The sequence below is a fragment of the Coccinella septempunctata genome, chromosome 1 (genome assembly GCF_907165205.1).
Source record: "Coccinella septempunctata chromosome 1, icCocSept1.1, whole genome shotgun sequence".
Lineage (NCBI taxonomy): Eukaryota > Metazoa > Arthropoda > Insecta > Coleoptera > Coccinellidae > Coccinella > Coccinella septempunctata.
Genome location: NC_058189.1, coordinates 59,707,897 through 59,732,675, shown reverse-complemented (window position 1 = coordinate 59,732,675; position 24,779 = coordinate 59,707,897). Strand labels below are relative to the sequence as shown.

At 34.7% G+C, this 24,779-nt stretch overlaps 1 protein-coding gene across 1 annotated transcript; it reads left to right on the top strand.

The window, feature by feature from the left end:
* Window positions 1-291: 291 nt before the first annotated feature.
* Window positions 292-24,779, top strand: LOC123313062 (plastin-2). Its single transcript, XM_044897759.1, has 6 exons — window positions 292-669; window positions 16,585-17,015; window positions 19,727-20,195; window positions 22,589-22,799; window positions 22,862-23,397; window positions 23,470-24,779. Exons 1-6 carry the CDS (start codon window positions 616-618, stop codon window positions 23,647-23,649), a joined length of 1,881 nt encoding a protein of 626 aa, XP_044753694.1. The 5' UTR covers window positions 292-615; the 3' UTR covers window positions 23,650-24,779.

The following is a 24,779-nucleotide window of genomic DNA, read 5'->3' as shown; positions in this document are numbered from 1 at the left end:
GAAATTCTAAATGTGATTTCCAAAAATATATGTTGCGATAGATAATGGAGTTGACTTCTCAACTGAGGCAAAGATAACTTGTATTTAGTCTAGTCTGCACCTTTTTCTAATAAATATTTCATCAAACAAGAAATTTTATTGATCTGTTTTGGCCGAGTTTTCCATTAACATTTTCCGTTGAATGGGTGGCGACATCTATTCAACAGAAGCACAGCTAAGCGATTTTCCTGTAATATTCGGCTGTCAGAATGCTGTCATCTACCATAACCTCTATTATCCCTCCTCTGCGCCAGTGACAACACTGGATGGGCTGGGCGCTCCTTCAAAATAATGAATCATCATTCATTCTTCCTATCCATATATCCAATTACGCAGAAGTAGATAAGTTCCTTTAAAGTGAGGAACTCTTTAGTAGTGTTTTGTGCATATAAATAATTGAAATACTTTTAACTTGAGGACAAGCGTAGTAATTGGACGATTTGATTGAATCCGGCTTTTGTACGGTTTTATTGCACAGTGCCGATTCAGACCCTTGGCGGTGAATTTTTTCAGTGTGAATTACGTGGAAAAATTATTTACAAATAAAAAATTCAAGTTGATCTAGTAGACTGAGAAATGGATACTAAAGTGGCCCTAGAATTAGAAGATCTAAGAGAAAATTTCCAACAGGTATGTGGACTAACCTAAAATAAACTTTTGGTTTTGATACCGAAATTTTGAATTCTTGATAGTTGAAATAGCAAATTAGATAAACGTTGAACATTTCGCAATGATACATTTGTTGTGTGGAAGCTTTTGTCCTTAATTTGCAGAAAATGAATCGATTAGGTATTTAAACAAAGGTTTACCACATAAACAAACCTTGTTTAGGATTATTATTTTGTAAGCCGGAATAATTCAATTAATGGATTCAAAAATTTTCATATCATCGTTCGATTCACATTGGTAATTCGATAATCGATTGGATTATTTGACATTTAAACTGTTTAATCAATAAACAAACCAATTTAGAACTTCTGTAAGATTGATCTTCATTACAATTCTGATTTCATGAATCAAAGTTCCTCATTCATTCATAATTCTAGAAATATCGTCCTACTGTCCAGTCAGCTCAAAACTCAAAACCATTATTTAGAAAAATTCTTGGATTAGCTCCACAATTTATTATCTGGTTCGGATAGAATTGATAGATAACGTTATAGTCCCTCATGATCATGGAAACAATCGATTTTACTCCTGCTTATCGTCGAATCTTCATTATACAATCTTTTTAATTCAGTTGAATTTCTCATTGCGAGGATAAAAATATTACAAAATTATTTCGTTTCATGAGATGAACTGAATGATTCTCGGAATGATTGAAAATCTAAAGCTGTTGGAATTATGTACTTACCTTCAAGTTATATTTTATACAAAATTGTAGTAGTCTCGAGTTCACAATGCTCGTTTCTTTTTTTGATATAAGATTCGTCTACTTTCGATTTGACGTAGGCTTTTTTCAGATAAAGAACTGTTGTTTAGTGAATTGTACACAGGCTACCTTGAGGTTTGGCTCAATCAAGAATAACTGAATGCTTTGAATATTGAGTTAGGTAAATGCCAAAATGTTCCCTATCCATAAAATAGGAATCCGAATAAACAAATATTCGGTTTTCCGGATTCCCTTTTTATCTTGGAAACTACAGGCGGACACTAGATGAATTTTGACAGAAACGTAAAGTACGATCATAGACACAGAGACTCTATGTTAGCTTTTCTATGTCTACGAGTACGATCAACCGATAACCATCCTCCCATTTTTCAGAGGTTTGAAAATTTAAATAGAAACAAGGAAGAAAAAAATGCTATGTACATATTGCCGATAGGGAAGGAGCTGGACTTTAAACACGCATTAATTACTACTTGCTACTCATATAATAATACGTTATTTATGTGGGATATTTTTTAATGCACGAGTTTGAATGAACTAGTAATGGAAATTCGAATTTTTATTACAGTGTATTCGACTTGATTTTCACATAGCTTCCGTTCATGAATCGTAATGTAACAACACAAATAAAAACAATATGCAGGACAGGCGTGTGTCTCTTGGTTTTGCTTTTATAAGCAACCCCCTGGACGGACAGTCAGACGCACTTATCAACGTATTTCATACCATATGGAGCATGAAGCACACCTTGCACCACACAGGGCGATGAATATCTATATTCAGACCGAAAAGGACTTCATTCAAAGTGCTTTTCAAGTGTGGGTGGTTTCAGGTCAAGTACTGGAAGTTTGAGACCGGTTAGGGAATTGGGGATTTATGATTCAAGAATTGGTTTTATCTAGCTAGGGGACTTGAGAGGATTAACAGACAGGTCTGAGGAATTGATGGTTCGAAGACATTCATGATAAGAGTTCCGACAAATTCTGGGTTTTGGTTTGTTACCGAATTTGCAGCTCTTTATGAATTCTTCCATATTTTATATTCACATTCGCAAAACAATACTTGTTCATTCTATTCTATGTGTTTCAACGTCAATGAGATAATCAAGGATGAATTTACTATGACTCTCGGAATGAGGAAAATGAAGTAATTTCTCAGGAAATAAATAGTAATGTAGTTTACGTAGAATTTACGACTCGCTTATATGGTAGTACTAGATGATTCATTCAACGAAAGCGACATTTGTCAAGGAAACTGCGGACTAGTGCGGACCATTGCATTTTGCTCACGGCGAATACTGGATTTTTCGATAAGATCGTTTGAATTAAAAACGGACCATTGAATGACGTTCGACATTGTAATAAATTCAGGTCGATCTCGAAAAGGACAAACGTGATATATATCGTTACATTTCCATTATATTTAATGTTTTATGGTTCAAGTGATGTAGGAATTTCTTTGTGCTGCTTACATATCTGCCATATGCCACATAGGTTTTTAATGTTCAACAAAGGACCTACTGAATCTAACAAGAGACAAATTTGGTCTGAGAGATCATTTCAGAGCGTATTGTATATGTATAGTCTTAAAGAGACATTTAAATTGATCATGAAACTGAAAGCCCTGGCTTTATTCCATTTACTTTGGTAGTTTTTCGATTTCTGAGTTTGAAACTCTCTCACGTAAACTTTTTTCTAATAGATGATTATTATTTTCAATGATACACTCTTGAGCAAGCGCAGGCAGAAGAAAGAAGTTTGGTAAGAAGTGTAAAAATATCTGATTGTCACAAGATATGAGGTCTTTATTATGCCATTAATTGGTATTCGAAAGTAGGTATTGTGACAAATTACATTAGGCACTATTATGTTCTATTATAGATTTCTAAATGAATAACTGGAATCTAAATATTTCCATATGCTATTAACTAAGAATTTATATTATTCTACCTATAGCTCAACCCTACAAGTTTAATAATGTCAATTTCGAACCTTTTCGACATAATTAGTTTTCACATAATTTAAATGTGTATGTAAGATGCTATCAAGGCTGGCTCTGAACAATTGAACGTAGAAACTAAAGTAGAAAACAAGACAAAAAGTCCTATGAACACAAGCCTGCAAATTATTAGTTTTTGCAGTTCAGATTTTTGCCATAGTATGTCTAGGCATTTTACAAGATGACCAACTGAAATTTGGCACAGATATTAAAATTTAGAGTTTATATATCATGTGACTAGATACTTAATTTCGATTGCGAACCTACAGGGTGATATATACTCGGTGATATATTTATCCGAGTATTTATCAAAAATAATGATCATTTTTGGGAAGCTCCTTGAAAAAACGCAATAAAAACCTGTGACAAAGTTGCGAAAACGCTTGCGAAGGATAAATAATCATAGAATATTATGCACTTTTGTTTACGAGTATTATTCGAGATAATGAAAAACTGATAACCTAGCTACAGGCTAGTATATTGCCTGAGTAACATGACACTTGGAAGTTTATTTGTTCGGAAAATTCCAGTTTTCGAAGACTGTTACCTTACTCAACTCCCATGTTGCTCAATTGAGGTCAGTCGCATTTTGCAATTTGGAATTCCTGAGAAAACGTAATTTTGCACTTTGTCGATATGCTAATTCATCAAGAGTTTCCCTTCTTAGATCGTGGAAATTGTGATCTGTTTTGAAAGAGAGAACTTGGATATGGATGATAAGAAGGTACAATTTAACGCTTATTGTATCGAAGGTAACAATTGAATGGGAAAGGAAAGTGTGAATGGAAAAAAATGTTTATGAAGCGGAAAATTCATCTGATTGTTTATATGAATTGCATTCCGATCAACTTATAAGTACCGTAAAAAGTTCAACGAAACTCGTCCAATAATAAAATATTGAGTTTATTAAATTTCATTACCTACACTGCTCAAAAGTATAGAAGGAAATTGAAAAAAGGTTCTGTTTATGTACTGATGTCTACATTCTAGCTCGATGAGATTTCGAAATTTATTACTAGAAGAGTTGCTCTTTTAGAATATGTATCACATTCAGATGTACGATAATTTTTTTCTGAGATACGCGTGTCGAAAGTTGACCTTCGAAAAATTCCCAAAAAGGAGAGGTCAGTTAAAAAATCATGAAGATCAGTTTCAATGCAGTTTGATAACCCAATAGAGATATTCATGAATTCTTTGATACGAAAGTGTTTCCCTGATATTTTATCCGATGTCTATCCACGACCAGTTAGCTGAAGAATGTAAATAAATTATTGTGGGGTAAGACTTGCTGCAAACGAAGAATAATGAACCATTGTTTATCTTTTTCTAAGGAAAACTTTGTTGCGATGTCGAGATATTCGTCGATTCTTCACGTCCGGTAAACGTTCTCTCTTGTATAAATGCGTAGGATTCTTTATCACCGGACTGGATTTTGTTATATTTTTGTTGGTTAATGGCGATAATATATGTGGATGTGGGATTGGGTTCCATTTTCCTCGTCTGGACTTGGACAACTATGAATCATGTAATGTGGAAGAGCAATACGAAACGGATTGTTATCAGATAGTAGTGTAGTGCGTATTTAATCGACTGATCTCTGGTGGAACAACAACAATAACTTTATTGTTAATAAAAGGAAAAGGAATTTCTTTCTAATGATATCAGAGAATCGGTTTGGGATATTTCCTTGAAGACATATCATAGATTTCTGTATCAGAATAGGAGCAAATAATGTGTTGGAACACTTGCACGACAATACTCAGATCGAGAAGAACTTTGAAATAATGTCACTCGACTCACATTTCACCAGGGCTCCATCAAAGTCAATCATACGACTAGCCCAAAATAGTTGCGTGTTTTAGTTGGGTTATCGTGAAAAATTTGGATATTCTGAATACCTTGGATTCTTCTCATGGGTTTAACTCAAATATTCCATCCTAAATTGACCGCAATGAAATTCAACACATAGTGAGACATCAGAAAGCGAGTTTTATCTGAATTCTTATTCCAGGACAGGTGGGATGGAAGTAGATATACGTGGGTTATTCATATAATACGGGTTGGTATGCACAGTCATGTCTGCAGTTTCATATAATTTTTTTTCTATGAGGGGACCCTACTTAGATACAGCCCCCTAAAGATGGCACCTGAAAGGCAATTCTTTTCTTCATAGAAGCCTGAAAACTGACAGAAATGAAAAGGAGCAGACATTCTACAGGAGCAAGAAGACCGAGCAGAAGACAATAAAAAAAAATTTGGCGGTATTCCCCTACAATGTCAGTATGAATCTAAGAAATAAATCAAAAATTTTTTTTGGGTGCTCAAACAATTTTATACACATATACTTCATTCACTTTTATTTTAGCACGCGGTTGGCCATGGAAATTTGACACATTTCACTCTGTATAGTACGAAAATGTGGGGTTATGACGCTTGTCAAAACATTTTTGGGTTTTAAATCAACGCTATGTTGCCCGTTCTACGTAAAAGTTTCTGTTTTTACGAATTTTTTCACATTGTCGAATCTCTTCGGAAAATATGTGAAGAACATAATTTACGTTTATACAAACTGATTGGAGGCATACCACATCCAGTTATTTGCATGAGATCCGTATAATATCATAATATGCACTTGCTTGAGGAGAGTTAATGTTCGTTATCTTCTTTGGCTAAAGTTTGAATACGTTACATAAGTTGTAGATTTCAAAAATATTAACCCGAAGATGAAATGCATATGATGCAGTGGTTGTGAATGGGTATCTCCCGAAGGAATTAGCAGATAATTACAAGAATGTTAAATTCTTGAACAAAAATCATCCTGCATCAATATAAGTAAAAGAAATTAAAGGAATTTTCAGGTCGAGATGAACTTCACCTTTGAACAAAAATTTCACATGAATAAACAAGTAACAGGGAAACTTGCGCGTATTTGTGGCTATTCATCTTAATGCATTGATATAATAATAATAATTAGGTATTTATTGGTACCTTAAGGCATTTACAATGTATAGGAAAAGTCAAATATAAAATAGAATAGTCAATTTTCGGAAACTTATTCTACGATGACATTCATCGAAAATCCTAAACTTTTCACATTAATTCAAACATAAAATTCTCAAATGCCACCACTTTTTTTGGTCTCCCAATAGAAGGAAATTCTTCGTCATCCTCTTCATTCACAATCTTTCTGATTTGGGAAATATGCGGCTGAAATATAAGTCGTTTAGATTCAGATGAAACATTATAAAAATTCACTTACATTGAATATGTTCGCTACCGTCTGACGTATTGTGGATTTTAGAATATCAGGGTATACCTATTTGAATGAGCTGACCTGAATTCTAAATAGCACTTCCTGAAACCCTGTTTCTTTTTTCAATCACTTTCGGCATTTTCGTGATAAAAATTGATATTAGTTGTGGCAACGGCGTTATGACATCAACGACAGTTCATGAGTGTCATACTTACTCCGTTCTAGTTACAAATCCTCGAGAAAAATATTTCATGGCCAACCGACTGCTAAAACAAATGTGAATAGAGTATATATGGAAGAGCCACACTATATTTTGACAAGAAATCACTCAAATTTTTTCGCAACCTTTCATTTCAGTATTTGGAAAATCCTGAAAAAAATTAACGTGGGTTGAGTTGAAAAATATTGGATATCATGATCTTGCCATTCAAGGGCAGCAATTCGTTTTTTCTTCCTGTCACACTCGCCTAACCTAGGTGCGGATGTGATGAATGCAAAGAAATAAAACTGCAGAAAACGTACGGACTGACGCACTCTGTAATTATTTCATGAAAGGAACATTGCGCAATTTCAATTTGCCAAATTTCCTGCATTTATTTCAACAATTACTAAATTATTTCAACAATTACTATTATAATCATTAAAACATCTAATAATTGCATCTTCTCCAACAATGGTTTCGAATTCGCAAATTCCTGGTTCTTCCAACCCATTATTCGAGATTATTTGTTTCATAAATAGCACAGAAACGTAACAACATTCCAAAGAATTTATTCCTGTTTGCATTTTCATTTCACGTCGTCAAATCACCTGTGTTCTTCTTCCAATCAGTTTTCATGATGAATAAAGGGTACGATGGATGATATGCAATATGATGCTTTCCCATTCACGGGAAATGCCTATTGAGATAATATTGTGCGATAGGAATACAGTGAATTGTACACTTTCTAGATTATCCATCTTCCATGCATAGTGCGTAGGGAGATGTGTTTTTATTTTTGGATATCAGTTAGTGGTTAGGCACGTTCCATGAATTCCCTTAATGATAAGATAATATTCAATTGGCGTCTAGTATAGTTATATAGACTGGACTAGAGTCAAGCTGACTCTACACACCATGACTCTACACACCCTGACTCCTCAATCAAGATATGTGGCTTGGCCTGTTTTGTGAAAAAAACTAGAACATTTGGCTAGAAAAATGTATTTGAAGAGTACGGTGGTGAAAAAATGGTGAAAGTTAAAACTTTGTTCATCTCGGTTTTGGAGATGACGTATCAAGCCATTGTTGTAATATATGTAGTTTGATTTTCTAGTTATTGGACATAGATTTTTTTGAATGTTAAGCTTTCTATACAGCATGAGCCAAAAGTGTGCAATAGAATTCATATTTACTTCATCCTCCAGTCAACAGGTGGATATTTCATATCACATATTAGTGGTTATTCTGTATACAGGGTGATAATTTAAAAACTTCCAATTATGTCGCGACAAGGATGTTCTCAAAGAAAATGCCGGAACAGGTCAATTTCTATTCGTAGGGGGACATGTTTTGAGCAGAATTGTAAGCCGAAATCTCCTCAACCCTAGGTGTAGGAGCTATCACCCCTAAATTCTCAATAGGGAATAGGGGGTGAGTTATACCTCAATTGGAAGATCACCTGACCCTCTACAAGAATACTATGGTTTGTAAATTTCTATTGAGTCCTTGAAGTAGTTACAGCGGCTGACAATTTGAAAACTTGCCATGCCAATTATGTCTCGACAAGGATGTTTCCAGTGAAAAAGCCGGAATAGGTCAATTTTTAAAGGGAGGGGGACATATTTTGAGCAAAATTGTAAGCCGAAATCTCCTCAAACCTAGGTGTAGGGGCTATCACCCCTAAATTCTTTATAGAGAATAGAGGGTGAGCTAAACCTGAATGGGAAGTGTCCCTCTACATAATACTAGTATTACTTATAGAGTTTAAAGCGTTTTGTGAGAATTGCACAAGCTGGCAACATCGACTGAAATATGCATAGATAATAAACATTGAACTCTATAAGAACTGGAATGACATCTCGATGCAGGCAAACTGAGGAAGACTGAAAGGGAAGATGTAGAGCAATCTATTTCTCTCTGCGCTCTGTCAATTGGTTTATAACGATGTAAACAAAAAAACTAGGGGCGTTGAAGTGAGACGACTGCTGCGTCCGACGTCTGATGCGGTTATTCGATTGGTTGCGAACCATTAGAAAGAGATGGGTTGCACTACATCTTCCGTCTCAGCTGGATACACTTTTCGTCGTATTTCGGTACCCAAGAGGCCCCTCCAGTTCTTATAGAGTTCAATGATAATAAAGGACAACAAATGCATTATCTTGATGAGACAAAGATGGCTGTCTATGAAGTCTGCGACGAACGAGGAAGGTCGTAAAATTTTATGGGATTTTTATGGCCGGTTGCAGTTGAAGCTCGCCAGTAAGTACGCGCCTGTAGATCAACAGCTGTTATTTTATTGGCGAATCCAAAAATCTAAACGCCGCCTAGCGGCCAAATCACTAACCTAGAAAGTGAGTAATAACTTGAGTTTAACTTCTTTGGGTTAGATATTTTCATTACATATTCGGTTACCAGTGAACTATATTAACAAAATTTTTTCGATGTCTGACTAGAAAAATAGGTATTAAAAAAATTTTGTGAGTATTTATATCAGTGTCATTCAGTTGAGAAACTATTTACAAATTTTCACTACAATTTTAGGTTAGGAGATATCTTTGTTCTAGATGAATTTTCTAGTGTTGGACGATTAAAAAGGCAATGCGCATTTTCATTTCCATGATTTTAATAGTGCCAAGAAACCTGAGCAGAAGAAAGTATATGAGATAAAATTTCTGACATAACTGAAGTTGTACATGCATTACTGGACTTGCAATCTTCAAGAGATGATATGTTGGGAACATTTCAAATGAAAAGTGGTGATTTGACTTGGAATTTTGCAAGCAGTTGAAAGTGATCAATAATTAAACCGTTCGACAAAAATTTCAAATTTCGTTAATGAAATTACAACTGTAGAATTAATTTTCAGGCGGTCTTGTCTTGTTGAGTTGGTTGTAATTGCTGGAAAATAATTTCTGTGTTGGCATTTTGGACTGCATAATATGTTTTCATCCAAATGAATTATCTCAAATATTTACATTGATTTATTTCCACAAATTACATAATTCATGTGAGTGTGATGATAGAATGAAATTTTCTGGATATAAGTTCTTGTAAAATCTTCATCAAACGACACCAACATGTTCAGGAAAGTTTTGGAGGAACCCGAGCACAATCAATAACCCCATAATTATTCACTACCTTCACAAATATCTCTTTAATCGAATAAAATCTACGATAACATTGCTTTCACAATAGAGTTTTCACGATGATTACTCATTTTCCGCCATATTTGTTGACAAGTCGCAGCGCCCTCATCGGTAGTTGGATTCGCCTATAAACAAGCTGATCGGACATTGTTCTTTTCTATGTCTTGTATGCGCTGTTGCCAAATCGTAAACTCCGCATAAAGCTGTTCAAATTTTAAAACCCCATATTTGAAGGATGATTTTAAATAGTTTCCGCGATGAATTTGAAAAAATCATGAATGAAACTCATAATTATTCAGTAAACTTGCATATGCAGTGATAACCCAAATTGAGGAGACTTCCCCATTATGTCTCGACAAGGATGTTTTCAGAGAAAATGCTGAAACAGGTCAATTTTTATTCGGAGGGGGAAATGCTTCTACCAAAATTGTAAGCTAAAATCTCCTCAATCTTAGGTGTAGGAGTTCTCACCCCTAAATTCTTAATAGGGGAAAGAGGTGAGCTATATCTCAATTGGAAAACAAACCCCATATATGGAATAGGGAAGATTGCATAATTCGATTCTGTCGACCTACAGAGCTGCTGTACTGTTTGCAATGTACCTCTCTGTAGTTTAATCTCGATAAAATAGAGGAGCCGTCAAGTAATGAACCAACGATAAAAATCCACGCTTTTAATTGTTCCTTCAAGCTACGAAGAACATTGGCAATGAGCGTGAGATAAAATTACCCTGCATTAGACCCGTTTGTTTTATTTTCCCATGACACGACCCATCTTGTGGGTCAAAACAGCCTATAGAAATCGGTTCCTTGCGGAAATTTCTCAGACATGACTGATCGGACGTGGTGGAAAACAACTTTTCGAATGAATCATCGCGAATTATTGGTGACGCCACGCTACTAGCTGCATACTAATAAGCGAGATTCCGATAAATGTACATTTTATTGGACGAAGGTTGTCAACTTGGGTTTGCGTACGATTTCCTCACCGCTATGTGACGAATTTTCGCGGATTCCGAGTGTTTATTCGATGAATGGAAATCAGGGGATAACCGCTTTGTTGGATGAGTCATTCTTGTAACCGAGATAACCGAACAGATTGAATAAACATTGTTTACTCGGTAATTCAAATGAGTAGACACACATTGGTTTATTAGCGACGAGGGATTTTGTGTTTTGATTGCGGGAGTCTTCAGTGCTACCACGTGTGTTATTCACATCAATGTCAATGTTTTATTGAACTTTTCACGATCAAAATAACAGAGACCCTTTTTGTATCACTAATCACAAGTCTATCATAGACCTAGTATATCTTTGCATCGTTGGGAAGCTGATTTCTTGGCAATTTCAACAGTATCTTGGGCAAGAACTCAATAGTTTATGAGTTATTCGGATTCTTATGACAAAAACGGTGAAAATAGGTAGCCACACTTTTCGTGGTATTTCTACATCGGAGGTTTTTTCAATTTTTTTTTACCATTTTCAATTTTGCGATTCTGTAGTATTATAAAGCTATTTGATGTTTGGACCAGAAACGTACAGGGTGTTCATGAGAATATGATCAAGTTGAACAAGTCGAATTCATCAGAACTCGATTTTTTCAAATTATAACCTAATTTTTTTATTGTTTCAGTCGATTCTACTTATAAAAAGAAAATACCCTCCCCCTAATTTCACTGAAACAATAAAACGTATAAAATGTAATTCGAGAATCTTCAGTTTTGATGAATTCGATTTGTCCAAACAAGTTTATCTTGAAAATTTCTGGTCCAAACAGCTTACAGGATCTACAAAATTCGTTGTCTACTAGGGGGACCGAGGGGGACCTCGAAAACTATAGCAGCGAGTATAGCAGCTTGAAGAAAACTGATGAAAAATTTCCTAGCTCTTTTTCAGAGAAACAAAGAATGTTGAATATCGTAGCCTCCTACGATTCTTCGTTTTTTAATTATTAGCAAAAAATGAGAAATTGACGATTTCGAAAAGTTCTCATAACTTTTTTGTCTTTGAAGTAACAGATCTGAAACATAGGATCCACTGACGAGCTCAAAATATTTTTTCATTTCGAATTATAAGGCGAACTATCGATGTTTAAATGCAAACTTATTGAATTTGTTATTTTTGAATAAAAAAATCTTTTGTCAGAAGGTTATACGTGTTAAAGGTTCAAGTTTCAGATCTGTAACTTCAAAGACAAAATAGTTATGAGAACTTTTCGATATCGTCAAAATCTTAAGTTTTGTTGATAACTTAAAATCTAGAAATGATAGGCCGATTTTGTTTCCAGGTTTGGATTCTTTGGGAAAAAAGAGCTCGAGAATGTATCATCCGTTTTCTTCTAGCTGTTGTATTTCTCGAGATCCCCTTAGTCGACAACGGATTTTGCCCACCCTGTACAGCGTTATTCTATTACAGAAAAGTAAAATTGAAAATGATAAAAAAAAATTTGAAAGCCCCCTGTAGAAATATTCAATTTTTCATAAGAATCTTAATGACTCGTAAACCATTGAGTTTTTGCCTAAGGTATGACATACTGTTGAAATTTACATTAAAGATATACTGTTGAAATAAGGAAGTGGTGGGCTGTTTCCGGTATAACCGGAAGTTTCAGAGGTCTGAAAATATTTTAGGGAGAATATTTGGGTATTTAGGGGTCAAAAACTTCCACATGCAAATTTTCAGCACAAAATTGTGATTAGTTGTTTTTCATAAACGTTTTCACAGGAAAAATTCGATGGACTACGCTCAGCAAATCAGAATGTGCCAAAAAAATTTCCTTCTGAAAAGGTTCAAATAGTTCAGTAAGAACAGAACGGCTTCTTTGGTGTTTTATCCTACCCAATCGTCTTGGTTCAGTTGCCTATTCTTATGCATTTGGGATTGGACCAAAATGTAAAGATTTATTTACGAGGGAGAATTCTTGGAAGGTATTCAATGCGTTTCATCCAAGAAAAAAATTGCTGTAAAATTTCATTAATTCAGTTACATAATTCATATAGCATGAGGATATAAAATATGTTGTTCTCTACCATAACTGAAGCGATGGCATGAAATTCGATGTTTCATTAAATCTTTTTCCACAACAAACAAACTCCACTTATGCTCCGGAATCTCATATTCAAATAGTTAAGAGTATTTTGAGATTGTATCACGAAGTCGGAATATAAGTCGAGTGCCTTCGGTTTCCCACGAGATATTTCACAAGAATTACGAAACAGTGATAACAGTTATTTCAGTAAAACCACAATTTTCGGAATTTACATTTTTTTTGGGGTCAAACATATTTTATTGACCATTTATACGAAATATGTTAGCATCACACGGAATGAAAGAATGTGCTAATGATATCTTTTCTTGTTCCCGTAGGCCATTGAAGATCTCCGTCAAGTTTTTTCGAACAGGTGTTCATTTAGTTGAAATTGTATGGAGGCGTATGGAGCATGAATTTGTTGCATTTAGTTGCCAAAAACCAATTATATACGCGTAAAATATTTTTGAAAAAATCAGTTTACCAACAATGTACAGGTCCACATAAAATCCAGGGTCATTCCCTAAGCGGTACGGCAAACGCCACAAGAATCTTAAATTTATGGTGTTCTTTGGTCACTTAGTACATGTCATAATTTTTTTTTAAATTGACGTATTTATTTTATTCCCCTCGACAAAAACAAAAATTAAGAGTCTCACTAGAGGCCCCCAGCTATAAATCGAACATTGTTTCGAAGCTGTCTTGACTAGTGTAAACTAGTCACCCTCCGGAATCACCCTGTATAATAAATTTGGACCCACCCCCTTGACAGTTTCTGGAACATTTTGAGACAGAAACAAATCGGACTAGAGCTTAATGTCTTTCAATGCTTCGATACTAGCTTGACACTCTTGACTATCAGAATGGATCAAGCTGCTATCAAAGCACTTAACTCTAGAAGCTCTTGGGAAACGGCGTTGTGAATCAATGAATTATTAATGTCCACATTGGATTCTGCGAAAATCAGAAAAGATCAACATTTAAAAGGGATCTACACGTTTCAGAGGTCAGTGCAAAAAGCGAAAAGGTATATCTTGCGTCAGAAACCACTCATTTATATGGGGTTTCCATTATAATTTATTTAAATCAGTTCGTCAGCTCCGAAAGTCAGGAATATTTCTATTTGTCAAACGGAAGAAGAAAAGAAAAATTTTTTGATTGAAGAACAAATGTCCATATTATTCACTTTCCGAGGTGAAATGATTTTTGTCAATGAATTTCCGCATAAAAAATTTCTCGAAAAGTGCTGCCATCTTTTCGACGATAGTGAAAACTATTGTAATATTCGTAGCAAAAATTATTGAGTAGAAAGATAGTAAACGCCCTCATATCTCTAGTACTAAAAACCGACTATATTTAAGACAGTGAAAACACATTTGACAATGAGATGGCGCTGAAAACGTACTGTTAATACAGAAAAACGGTTTGATATCAGTTTTATAATTGGGGGGCGCGAAATTCTAATTCTATTCCTCGTATTGAATTTCAATATCGATTTTGTTGAGACCAGAAAGTAAACATCCTGAGCGACAAAACAAAAGTATGGTTTTGTTTTGTGATCAGGATGTTAGTTTTCATCTGAACATTGTTTGGAATCAATTGATATCAATGGAATGCACTGTCGGATGTGCTGTATTTTTATTTGCAATTTATTAAAAATTTCAAATTATGGACAACGAATAAAGCTTCGACAAGGACACAAGAGTATATGGTGATTAAGATGTCTAAAAATGTTTTTAGACATCTTAATGGTGATCTGCTATACGTCAAAGTATAGCAGATCATATCATATTGCAAGTCATTTCTGTGCAATACGTTTTTTTGAATTCAAAACTTGTACAATTTATATCAGAAAATAATATGAATCAATATTCAATATACCATCATAGCATACACATTTAGGTTACTTACAAATTATTTACTGAATTTTCAGAACTACAATTAAAAAAACCTCACAGAGGTATACAAGACCTGTATGATAGCCCGCCAGTATAGTTTCTTTATGCTTTTTTATGATGTCTTTATAGTATGGTCTCTTTATAACAATATACAAATTGATTAATGAGTGAACAAAGACTCACAGCAAGTTTCATAAAACTTTGACTTTCCAAACAACAATTTGACAGTTACTAGATTCCCAAATCGAAATCAATAAAACCTTTGCATTTTTGAATATATTGAAAGATCAGCAATTGAGAATCTTTGAATGGACGTTTAAAAGTCATAAATTCCCCTAAATGCAAGGAATACTTCCTGCATACAATAATTCACGTGGATGAACAGTCCTCAACAGTAAAATGTTCACTGTACAGGGTAAGCAAAATTCGTTGTCTACTGAGGGGATCTCGAGAACTAGAGCAGCTAGAAGAAAACGGATGACACATTCTGTAGCTTTTTTTTTTTCATGACTAATCCTAATCTGAAAACAGAATCGGCCTATCATATTTAGATTTCGAGTTATAAACAAAACTTTAGATTTTGACGATTCCGAAAAGTTCTCATAACTTTTTTGTCTTTGAAGTTACAGATCTGAAACTTGAACCTTCTTAGGTACTTTCATACGTAGGATCTACTGACAAAAGATTTTTTCTCAATTCAAAAGTAACAAATTCAATAAAAGTTTGCATTTAAAAAAATTAAAGTTCACCTAATAATTTTTCGAGCTCATCAGTGGATTCTACGTAAAAAAGTGCCTGCAGAAGGTTCAAGTTTCAGATTTGTAACTTCAAAGACAAAAAAGTTATACGAACTTTAGGAAATTGTCGAACTCAAAAACGAAGTATCGAAGGAGGCTACGGTTTTCACCATTCTTTGTTTCTTCGAAAAAGAGCTATGGAATGTGTTATCCGTTTTCTTCAAGCTGCTATAGTTTTCGAGATCCTCTCAGTAGACAACGAATTTTGCCCACCCTGTACATGGTGTTGTCGTTAGTGTCTGCAGAATTCATTGTCTTTACGCAATGATGAAATTTTATCCATTTCGGAGCACTGAAAATAAAAATCAATAAATGACCGGGTCATATGTTACCAGTTTTAGTCCTACTTGCATATCCATTTTCCTCAGTGAAGTAAAAAACTTAATTTCGGAAAATCCATTTTATTTGATTCACAGTTCTCCACCATGCAATTATTCTAAAACGATATTTAGAGATTTTCACCAAGAAATTAGACAAAAAAATTCAATAATCACTAGAACGAGCTAGATGAACAAAATACGGTACGAGAACCAAAACATTCAAAACCTCTTTGATCAAAATGGCCATCTGAAATCTTACAAAATTTCCTATGTTTCTGCGAATGGCCCTCGAATCAATATTTTAACCAATGTAAGGGTCCTAAAAACACATTGGAAACACAGATGGCGCTCACATCACTTCAGTTGCTTCGTTTCCTATCTCTCTACTCTCTAATCTTTGATTCGTAACTTCTACTCATCGTTCTAGTGTACTGGCAGCATCCCACATTCTGGTATCTGAGTCTTTCACCCCTCACGACTTATACTTACTCTTACGATCTTTCTGCTCTTTCAGATCGACAAGAATGGCGACGGTTTCATAGACCTGAAGGAGCTCAGGGATGCCCTCAACGTGTGCGGCTTCAAGATACCGGGCTACAAGGTCCGGGAGATGGAGAACGAGTTCAAGCAGTTCAACAAGGTGCAGATGCCGGGCAAACTGACCTTCGAGGAATTCTGCAAGCTGTGCGGCGACCTCAAGTCCAACGAGATCGGGAACACGTTCAAACTGGCCGTCACCAAGAGGGAGAACCTGCAGCATCTGGGCGGTACCTCGGAGGCTTCCAACGAAGGTACCACGCATTCGGTGAGGGTGGAGGAGCAGTTCGCCTTCTCCGACTGGATAAATTCGAATTTGAGGAACGATGCCGACCTGAAGAACTTGCTGCCCATAGATCCGGAGGGTACGAATTTGTACGAGAAGATTAAGGACGGCATACTTCTGTGGTGAGTCTTGGCAGCTAAAAAAAAATGATGCAACTTTTCTATGGGAGCCAGAAAGCAATGAAAAAATTTTGGTAGTGTTCCTCTATGTAGAAGGTACCAACAAGAAGAGAAGATTCCTTGAGTAATTTTGAGAAAAAAATGTCTCATAGACATGGGACCACAAATGATTCGTTTTTGAGATACAAGTTAGAATATTTCTCAATCTCAAGTTTTTCTCTTACAGTATCTACACTTCACAAGATATTCAATTGATGTTTGGCATAAATATTATAATTGATAGTTTACACCATGTGACATGCCAATTTCGATAGCAAATGATATTTTTTCAGGAACACTGTCCCCTGTTTTTCCCCAAAACTTTTTTTTGGTGAGCCAGTGTTTATTTGAAAAAATTTCGAATCTTTGTTGTTAGACTAAACTTTATGGTCTCTTGTAGTTTTGTCGTATCTGCTAACGATTTCGAGAAAAATTTTTTACACGATTCTCTCGAAATCCTCAGAAATATCCAAGTTGTCATGAAAATTCAGTCAGTAAGCTGTGGTGAATAAATTCATTGTTAGTTTTGACACATCAAATTCAACTCGGTATTTCTAATACTGCCTTGCTAACAAGAAAGGCCCTATCTTCAAAATGTGATGACTATAATATAATATAATCAAAAATCTACTAACCGGGAAGAGATAAATAAAAATTGTGTTTTGCAATGAAGTTCTATTTTTCGACATCTATCTATATATTAATAAAAGAGGATCTATGGTTTACTTCAAAATGCTTTATTGTTCAAACGATCGCACCAAATTGGACAATTCTTTTTTTGTTGCGTTTATGATTGTTAGGGCAAGGTTTATATAACAAAATATTCCCAAAAAAAATTGTACAGAACAGAAAAAAAGGCATTCCTTTTTCTTACGACCAATCGAGCAATCACGATGAGTTAGATATTATTATCTACCCTAGAAATAATTTAAATAGCAAAACTAGGTTTGCCGGGTCAGCTAGTAATATATAAAATAAAACATGAAGAGTTTTTGAAATACTATGTGTTATACAGTGAAAAGAAACAAAAACCCCGGATTTTCTTAAAACCTAAATTTTCCAGATAGGATCTTTCATGACGAAAGAATAATGAATGTGTTTTCACAACTTGTTCTGATAGCAATCCAAAAACTTCAACACCCTGTATCACGAATACTAGACTAGACCTTTACGATCCCATGATTATGGGACTTTTTTTCTTAAAATTACTTGAGGAATCTCCCCTCTTCGTTTGTACTACCAATTTAGAAACACTCTGTATTGTCATGTCAGCCTGCCTGCCTACTGGGTAAATTTAAGTTCTCTACATACCTTTTAATGATTTTTTTCCTTAAAAACCGTTACTTAATTACAAGAGAGAATGGTATAATATGAATAAAGCACAAAGTTTCTTGCGTAGCAAATTTTAGGGATAGCTTTTTTCTAACCCCTGTAAAATACCACCAAAAAAATTTTTTTATTGCTTTCTCGCACCCATAAAATGTGTGCTCGATTTCATTCCTGCCAGTCTTCTGGTTTCTAATACTAAGATGAAAAAATTTAAATTTGCATATCAGATGCAATCTTTAGGGAGCTGTATCTAAGCAACTGCTGTTCAAAAAAAAATTATACCATCCTGGTTTGAAAAAATTAAGTTACATCTTAATATTAATCCAAATAACATATTAACTGAACCTTGTAGTAGTTTGATCTGAAGAACAGAACAATGCATCATTCAACAAGATAATGGGATGCATTCATGAATTTTAATTGATACTAATACTCAACATCGCCCTTCAACATCTTGTCATGTCCATGAATTTAACCTACTATTTTTAAATCTGCATCAATACAATGGAATTAAACGACTTTATTGCTATCGAACAGGTGTTTCAACTGTTTGTTACAGATGTTCTCATCTTTTGTTCGTCCGAATTCTATTTAAAACTTCGATTTTAACATGGTCATTTTAATTTTTTCATCTCTAATAATCTATATCAAAAGAAGGTCCAACCAATTATCGATTTTGGAATTTATCCGTTAAAATTTGTCTTAGCAACACAATTGGAGAGAAGAAATATGGATATGATACAAAAATAGTCATACTTATACTGGCCGCTCCATAAATAGTGGTCAGTATTCTACGAGCAAAAAATAATTGGGGAAAGTTCAAATACATTTTTTTTTTCGAAAAATGTTTCTCTAGCTACAGCGTGAGGTACAATCCTTCTGGATTGATTTTATTTATTGAATACCGCAATCTAAACCATGAACCACTCTTGTTACTTGAGTGATCAAACCACTACTGTGGAGATAATAGGAAAATTTCAATCAGGTGCATCAAAATAAAAAAATACTGAGGTACGAAAAAGTTTGAGACCCATCTGGTTGAAATTTTCATAGTATGATCAAAGTTTAAATTTTATCTCCTAGATAACAAGGGTCACACCTTTCATGATTTTATTCTTGGTAGTTTTGGAGAAAATGAATAAAATCTTAAGGGTGGTACGTTTAAAGGGTGCAGCTCCATCGAGAAACATTTTTTCGAAAAGAATTGTTTGAACTTTCCTCAATATTTTTGTAGTAGAATACGGTGGACACTTATTCTAGGTCACCTGTAGATTCAATATCTGATTAAAATTTTCAACTCTCATATACCGATCTGTTTCTGATAGAATCAATAACTTTGTTTTCAGCAAAGTTATAAATCACTCGTGTCCAGACACCATTGACGAGAGGGCCATAAACAAGAAAAACCTCACGCTCTACACGAAATTGGAAAATCTGACCCTGGCACTCTCTTCCGCTCAAGCCATAGGTTGCAATGTGATAAACATAGACGCGCATAATTTATCGAAAGGCACACCTCACCTGGTCCTTGGACTCTTGTGGCAAATCATCAGAATCGGGCTGTTCAATCAGATCACCCTTGAACATTGTCCTGGACTGACCTCTCTGTTGTCCGAAGAGGAAAAGATCGAGGACCTGATGAAATTGTCACCGGAAGGAATTCTGTTGAGATGGGTCAATTATCATCTAGAAAGGGCCGGCACCAGCAAGAGGGTTAACAATTTCCAATCGGACATTGTGGATTCGGAGGCTTATACCTATTTGTTGAAACAAATTGCACCGATCGACAGTGGCGTGGATACTATGGCGTTGCATGTAAGTTTGGAATTTTATTTATGCAGATATTTCAGATAGGGGCTTTCATTTTGGACACATTTTTTTATGCATGTCTAAATTTGTCCTGATCTTCAAAGTAGATCAAAAGATAGGTATATTTTATACACTGGCTTTGACCCAGAGGATATACGAACGCCAGAAGCTGCACTAAGAGACCTCTTATTGAAAGACCAAACATCTTTTCCGTTTCTCGATGCAAACAAACATCGCAAACAAAAGCACTCGGTTGGCCATGGAAATTTGGCATATTCCACACTGTGTAGTATAAAAATGTGAGGTTATGACGCCTGTCAAAACATTTTTGATCCCAATTCAGCGGTATATTGTCTGTTCTCCGTGAAAATCTCAGTAATTACGTATTTCTCACAATGTGAATTCACTTCAGAAAAAAAAATTAATTCACTTGCGATGAACATAATTAACGTTAACAACAAACTGATTGAAGGGATTCGAGCCAGATTTTAGAATGAGTCGCCCTAAATTCTAAATAGCACTTCTTGATAGTCTGCCTTCTCTCTTTTTCAAACAATTTCGGCATTTTTGTAGTAATATTAGTTGTGGCAACGTAGTTATGACATTAACGGCATTTCATGAGTGCCAACCTAACTTAATAAGCTTCGTCACGCTTCAGATAATCACCATCGTGCAAATTTTGTCATGGATAGATTTGAAATTTCGCGCTGTAGTGTCCCAACAACAATTTTTTCTGAAAAATTTAAATACCGGTAGATTTGGGTAACTTGGGTCAGTCCTGTAACTTGGGACAATTACCCCCTTGCAGATTTCTTTGTTTCTTACCATTTATAAGTGAAGGGACAAACTTATTAGATTGTGTAGCGTCTTTTCGGTTAGTTTAACAATTAATTCCTGTTGAGTTTGCCGTGACCGGAGCGTTTGGATTGACAGGAAAAATGAACGAATTTTGGAGAGTAAAAGTGCGTTTTTTTTATGGCCCTTATACTTTCTAGTGTCCTGTACATGTGTTATACTTTGTGCATGTGTAATTTTTTTTTCTGGATACGTGGGATATTGGGATATTAGATATGTCATGAAACAAAGTTGTTTACAAATCAAACGGCAACATTCTCATTCATTTATATTGTTGTTTCATAGGGTGACTTGGGACAATGCCGAATAGGTACAAGCGGCGCATTGGCAGCAGGAAATATGCCGATTTTTCGCAGGATATTATTCTTTAAGTTATTTCCACAAAGAAATCATCAAAGAATGAAAGAAATCAAAGATCCCTTGTTTTGTTTAGTTTTTTTCCATTTAAGTTGCAATATATTTGCTTTCGCTGTAATAGGGGTTTATCATTTAATTTCCTTACCGAATTTCAACTATATAATCACAAATTCTGATTTTTCAAAACTATACACCCTCCCAAGTCACCAATTTCATTTGAGAGTTGAGAAATTAATAGATTTTAACTTGTGTCTCATGCCTCCCAAATCGGTGGGTGACTTGGGACAAGTATATTTTTAATTTATATCCGGATTCTGAAGCATGGTATATATCCTAATCAGTAGTCTGAGACATTATGCATATTCGAACCTCTGTTTCAGATAAAAATAGGTCACCGTTTTGAAAATATGACAAGTTGAATTCAACAATCGTCCCAAGTCACCCGGATCTACGGTAACTCTAAAACCGTTAAAATTAATAGGCATTGGTCAATAGACATTAAGCTTGATGGCTTCAAAATTGCGACTTTTAGCGTGTCCACAAAAAATTACACTCACATATGCAGGCAGAACAATTTTTTTTACGGATTTCGTGATGATTCTTCCCGAAAAAATTTCTCTCGTAATGTAAGGAGGCACATAACAAGTGCCTATAAGCCCTGCAGAAGTTGGCGCTTGTTGATAACGGTAACATTCAAAATTTTCAGAATATTAAAAATATTGAGAACTTTTTCAAAAGTTTAATTTTAATTTTTACATGTTTCATTTGCATGAATTTATGTTTGTATTCACATATGTATCATGATATCTGCAGGTTTGGCAAGAAGTTCTTGTTGTATGAAATTATAAGAAGAGTAAGTAGTTGTTTTGTGCATGAAGAAAATTGAGTGTTTCTTTCGTGGTAAAATTTAAAAAATATCATTGTCATTTTTTAAGATGTTGCAACGGCTAAATTACTTTGTGTTAATTAATCAATAATGAATATTAACGTTTTTCTGATTATCCTTGGCTGTTCTTCACCTTGCGTTTTTATTCTATAATATAACGAAATGCTTCATCAATGCAAATCGCTTGTATCTCTATCACAACCTTCCGCAATTCAGTTAAAAAAAAACAAGCAAATAATTACAAACAGCAGCAAACAGATCAATCGAAATTGTTACTGACATGAAAGTTGATTTATTTCAGGAAAAGGATTATTTGGCTAGGGCCGAGATTATGTTGCAACAAGCGGAGAAACTCAGATGTAGATCGTTTGTGACACCGCAGGATGTTGTGAACGGAGTGTACAAATTGAATTTGGCGTTCGTTGCCAATCTCTTCAACAACTACCCTGGATTAGAGCAAACTTCTAATGCATTCGAGGGCGAAACTATTGAGGAAACTAGGGAAGAAAAAAGTAAGTACTGTTTAAACTTGCAGTTCATTTCCCAACATTGACACTATTTTCTTTCCTTACAGCTTATAGAAATTGGATAAATTCAATGGGGGTGTCTCCACACATCAACTGGTTATATTCAGACTTAGCTGATGGTTTGATTATATTCCAATTATACGACATAATTAAACCTGGAAAGGTAGATTGGAACAAAGTACACAGTAAATTCACGAACCCAAGAAAGAAGTTCATAGAAAAACTAGAAAATTGCAATTATGCGGTGGATATAGGAAAAGATATAAAATTCTCCCTGGTTGGTATTGGTGGACAGGATATCAATGAGGGAAATGTTACCTTAACTCTAGCTCTTATTTGGCAATTGATGAGGGCCTACACCTTGTCGGTTTTGTCAAGGTTGGCTGAGACTGGAAATCCAATAGTAGAAAAAGAAATTGTTACTTGGGTAAACGAGAAACTTGCTTCAGCTGGCAAAACTTCCTCCATTAGGAGTTTTCAAGATAGTACAATATCAGATGGAAAAGTGGTCCTGGATTTAATAGATGCCATCAAACCTGGTGCTATTAACTATGACCTTGTGAAACCTGGCGCAGACGATGAGGTGAGATATCCATCATTCTAATCATTAATATTTGAGTGCTGGGCAATGTATAAGGGTAATAATTTCTTTCAGGAAAAATTAGCCAACGCAAAATATGCCATCTCGATGGCAAGAAAAGCGGGGGCTAGGGTTTACGCTTTACCCGAAGACATCGCCGAAGTGAAGCCAAAAATGGTCATGACAGTTTTTGCTTGTCTTATGGCGCTAGATTATATTCCTAAAGATTCGAATTCAGAATCAAACTCCCACTGATAGTCCTTAGTGCTTCTAATTAAATCAATTAACGTATTGACTAAGTGCCAAATAGAAACGTTTAGGAAGGGCATTTTGCCTGTTTTTATTCTGGACCTACATATCTGTCTTACACTTTGAATTTTATTTTATTTTTTGGAGACGAAAAGAATACGTAAGTATTTAGTTGGAACATTTAGGAGCACCCGGTTTACAGAACGTGGAAGGTTTTATTCGAAAGATTACTGTTCGGATCCGAAAAGGTTTTAGAAATTTGATTGAATTCTTCATTTGGTGGTGGGATTGATGGGAACAAAGTGTACCGCAGGAGTTTTTGTGATTTGAACAGTAGATAGGGTCTGAATGTTCGTTAGATGTAATTATTTGTTGCCATATTATCATAGTAAATTCGAAATTTTGTTATTTGTTAGCCGTTGCGCAATTTCAGTTGCATATATATGATTTGAATTGAGTACACAAATGCACAATCCATATATTATTTATGAAATATCAATATTCTAAGCGGAACTGATGTCAATTTAAAACTGTTCCAATTTATCGATGTATACACTAAAATTTTACACTGACTACCAACAAGTATTTAGTATTTGATTGTAGATATAAGATGAAAAAAGTAATATTAAGACTTTTCTAATGATGCTGTTAATTGTTAAATTCAGAACTCGATAATGAGCCAAGGCTAATATGCTTTCAGATATCTTGGTGTCATTTCGTATTTCCCTTTCGAAATGGATTTGCTTCCAGAAAATTGATACGTTGATAGTTATTAATTTCCCAGATTTATATCTTAAAAATTATTTACTAAGGCAAGATGATTGATTACCTTTAATTCCTATTACATATATAAATATTGCTGTAATTATTTCATAATTCCATTAGTTATTAATAATGGATATTGAGTGTGATTCTAATTTCTTAGTAGGTTTGAATTGCTATAGCTTGAGGTAGCTTTGAAAATGTATAATCAGTTTGTAATTGTATTTATAGCAGATGTGATTTATTAAAGTTTTTTTAAACTTTTCTAAGTAAAAAGTGTACTTATGAAAACGATACCGCGTTTTTTATTGTATTGTAAATTTTTTTATACATGTTAATTGGGTTAACCAGTGCAATAAAATGCTGAAAACTTA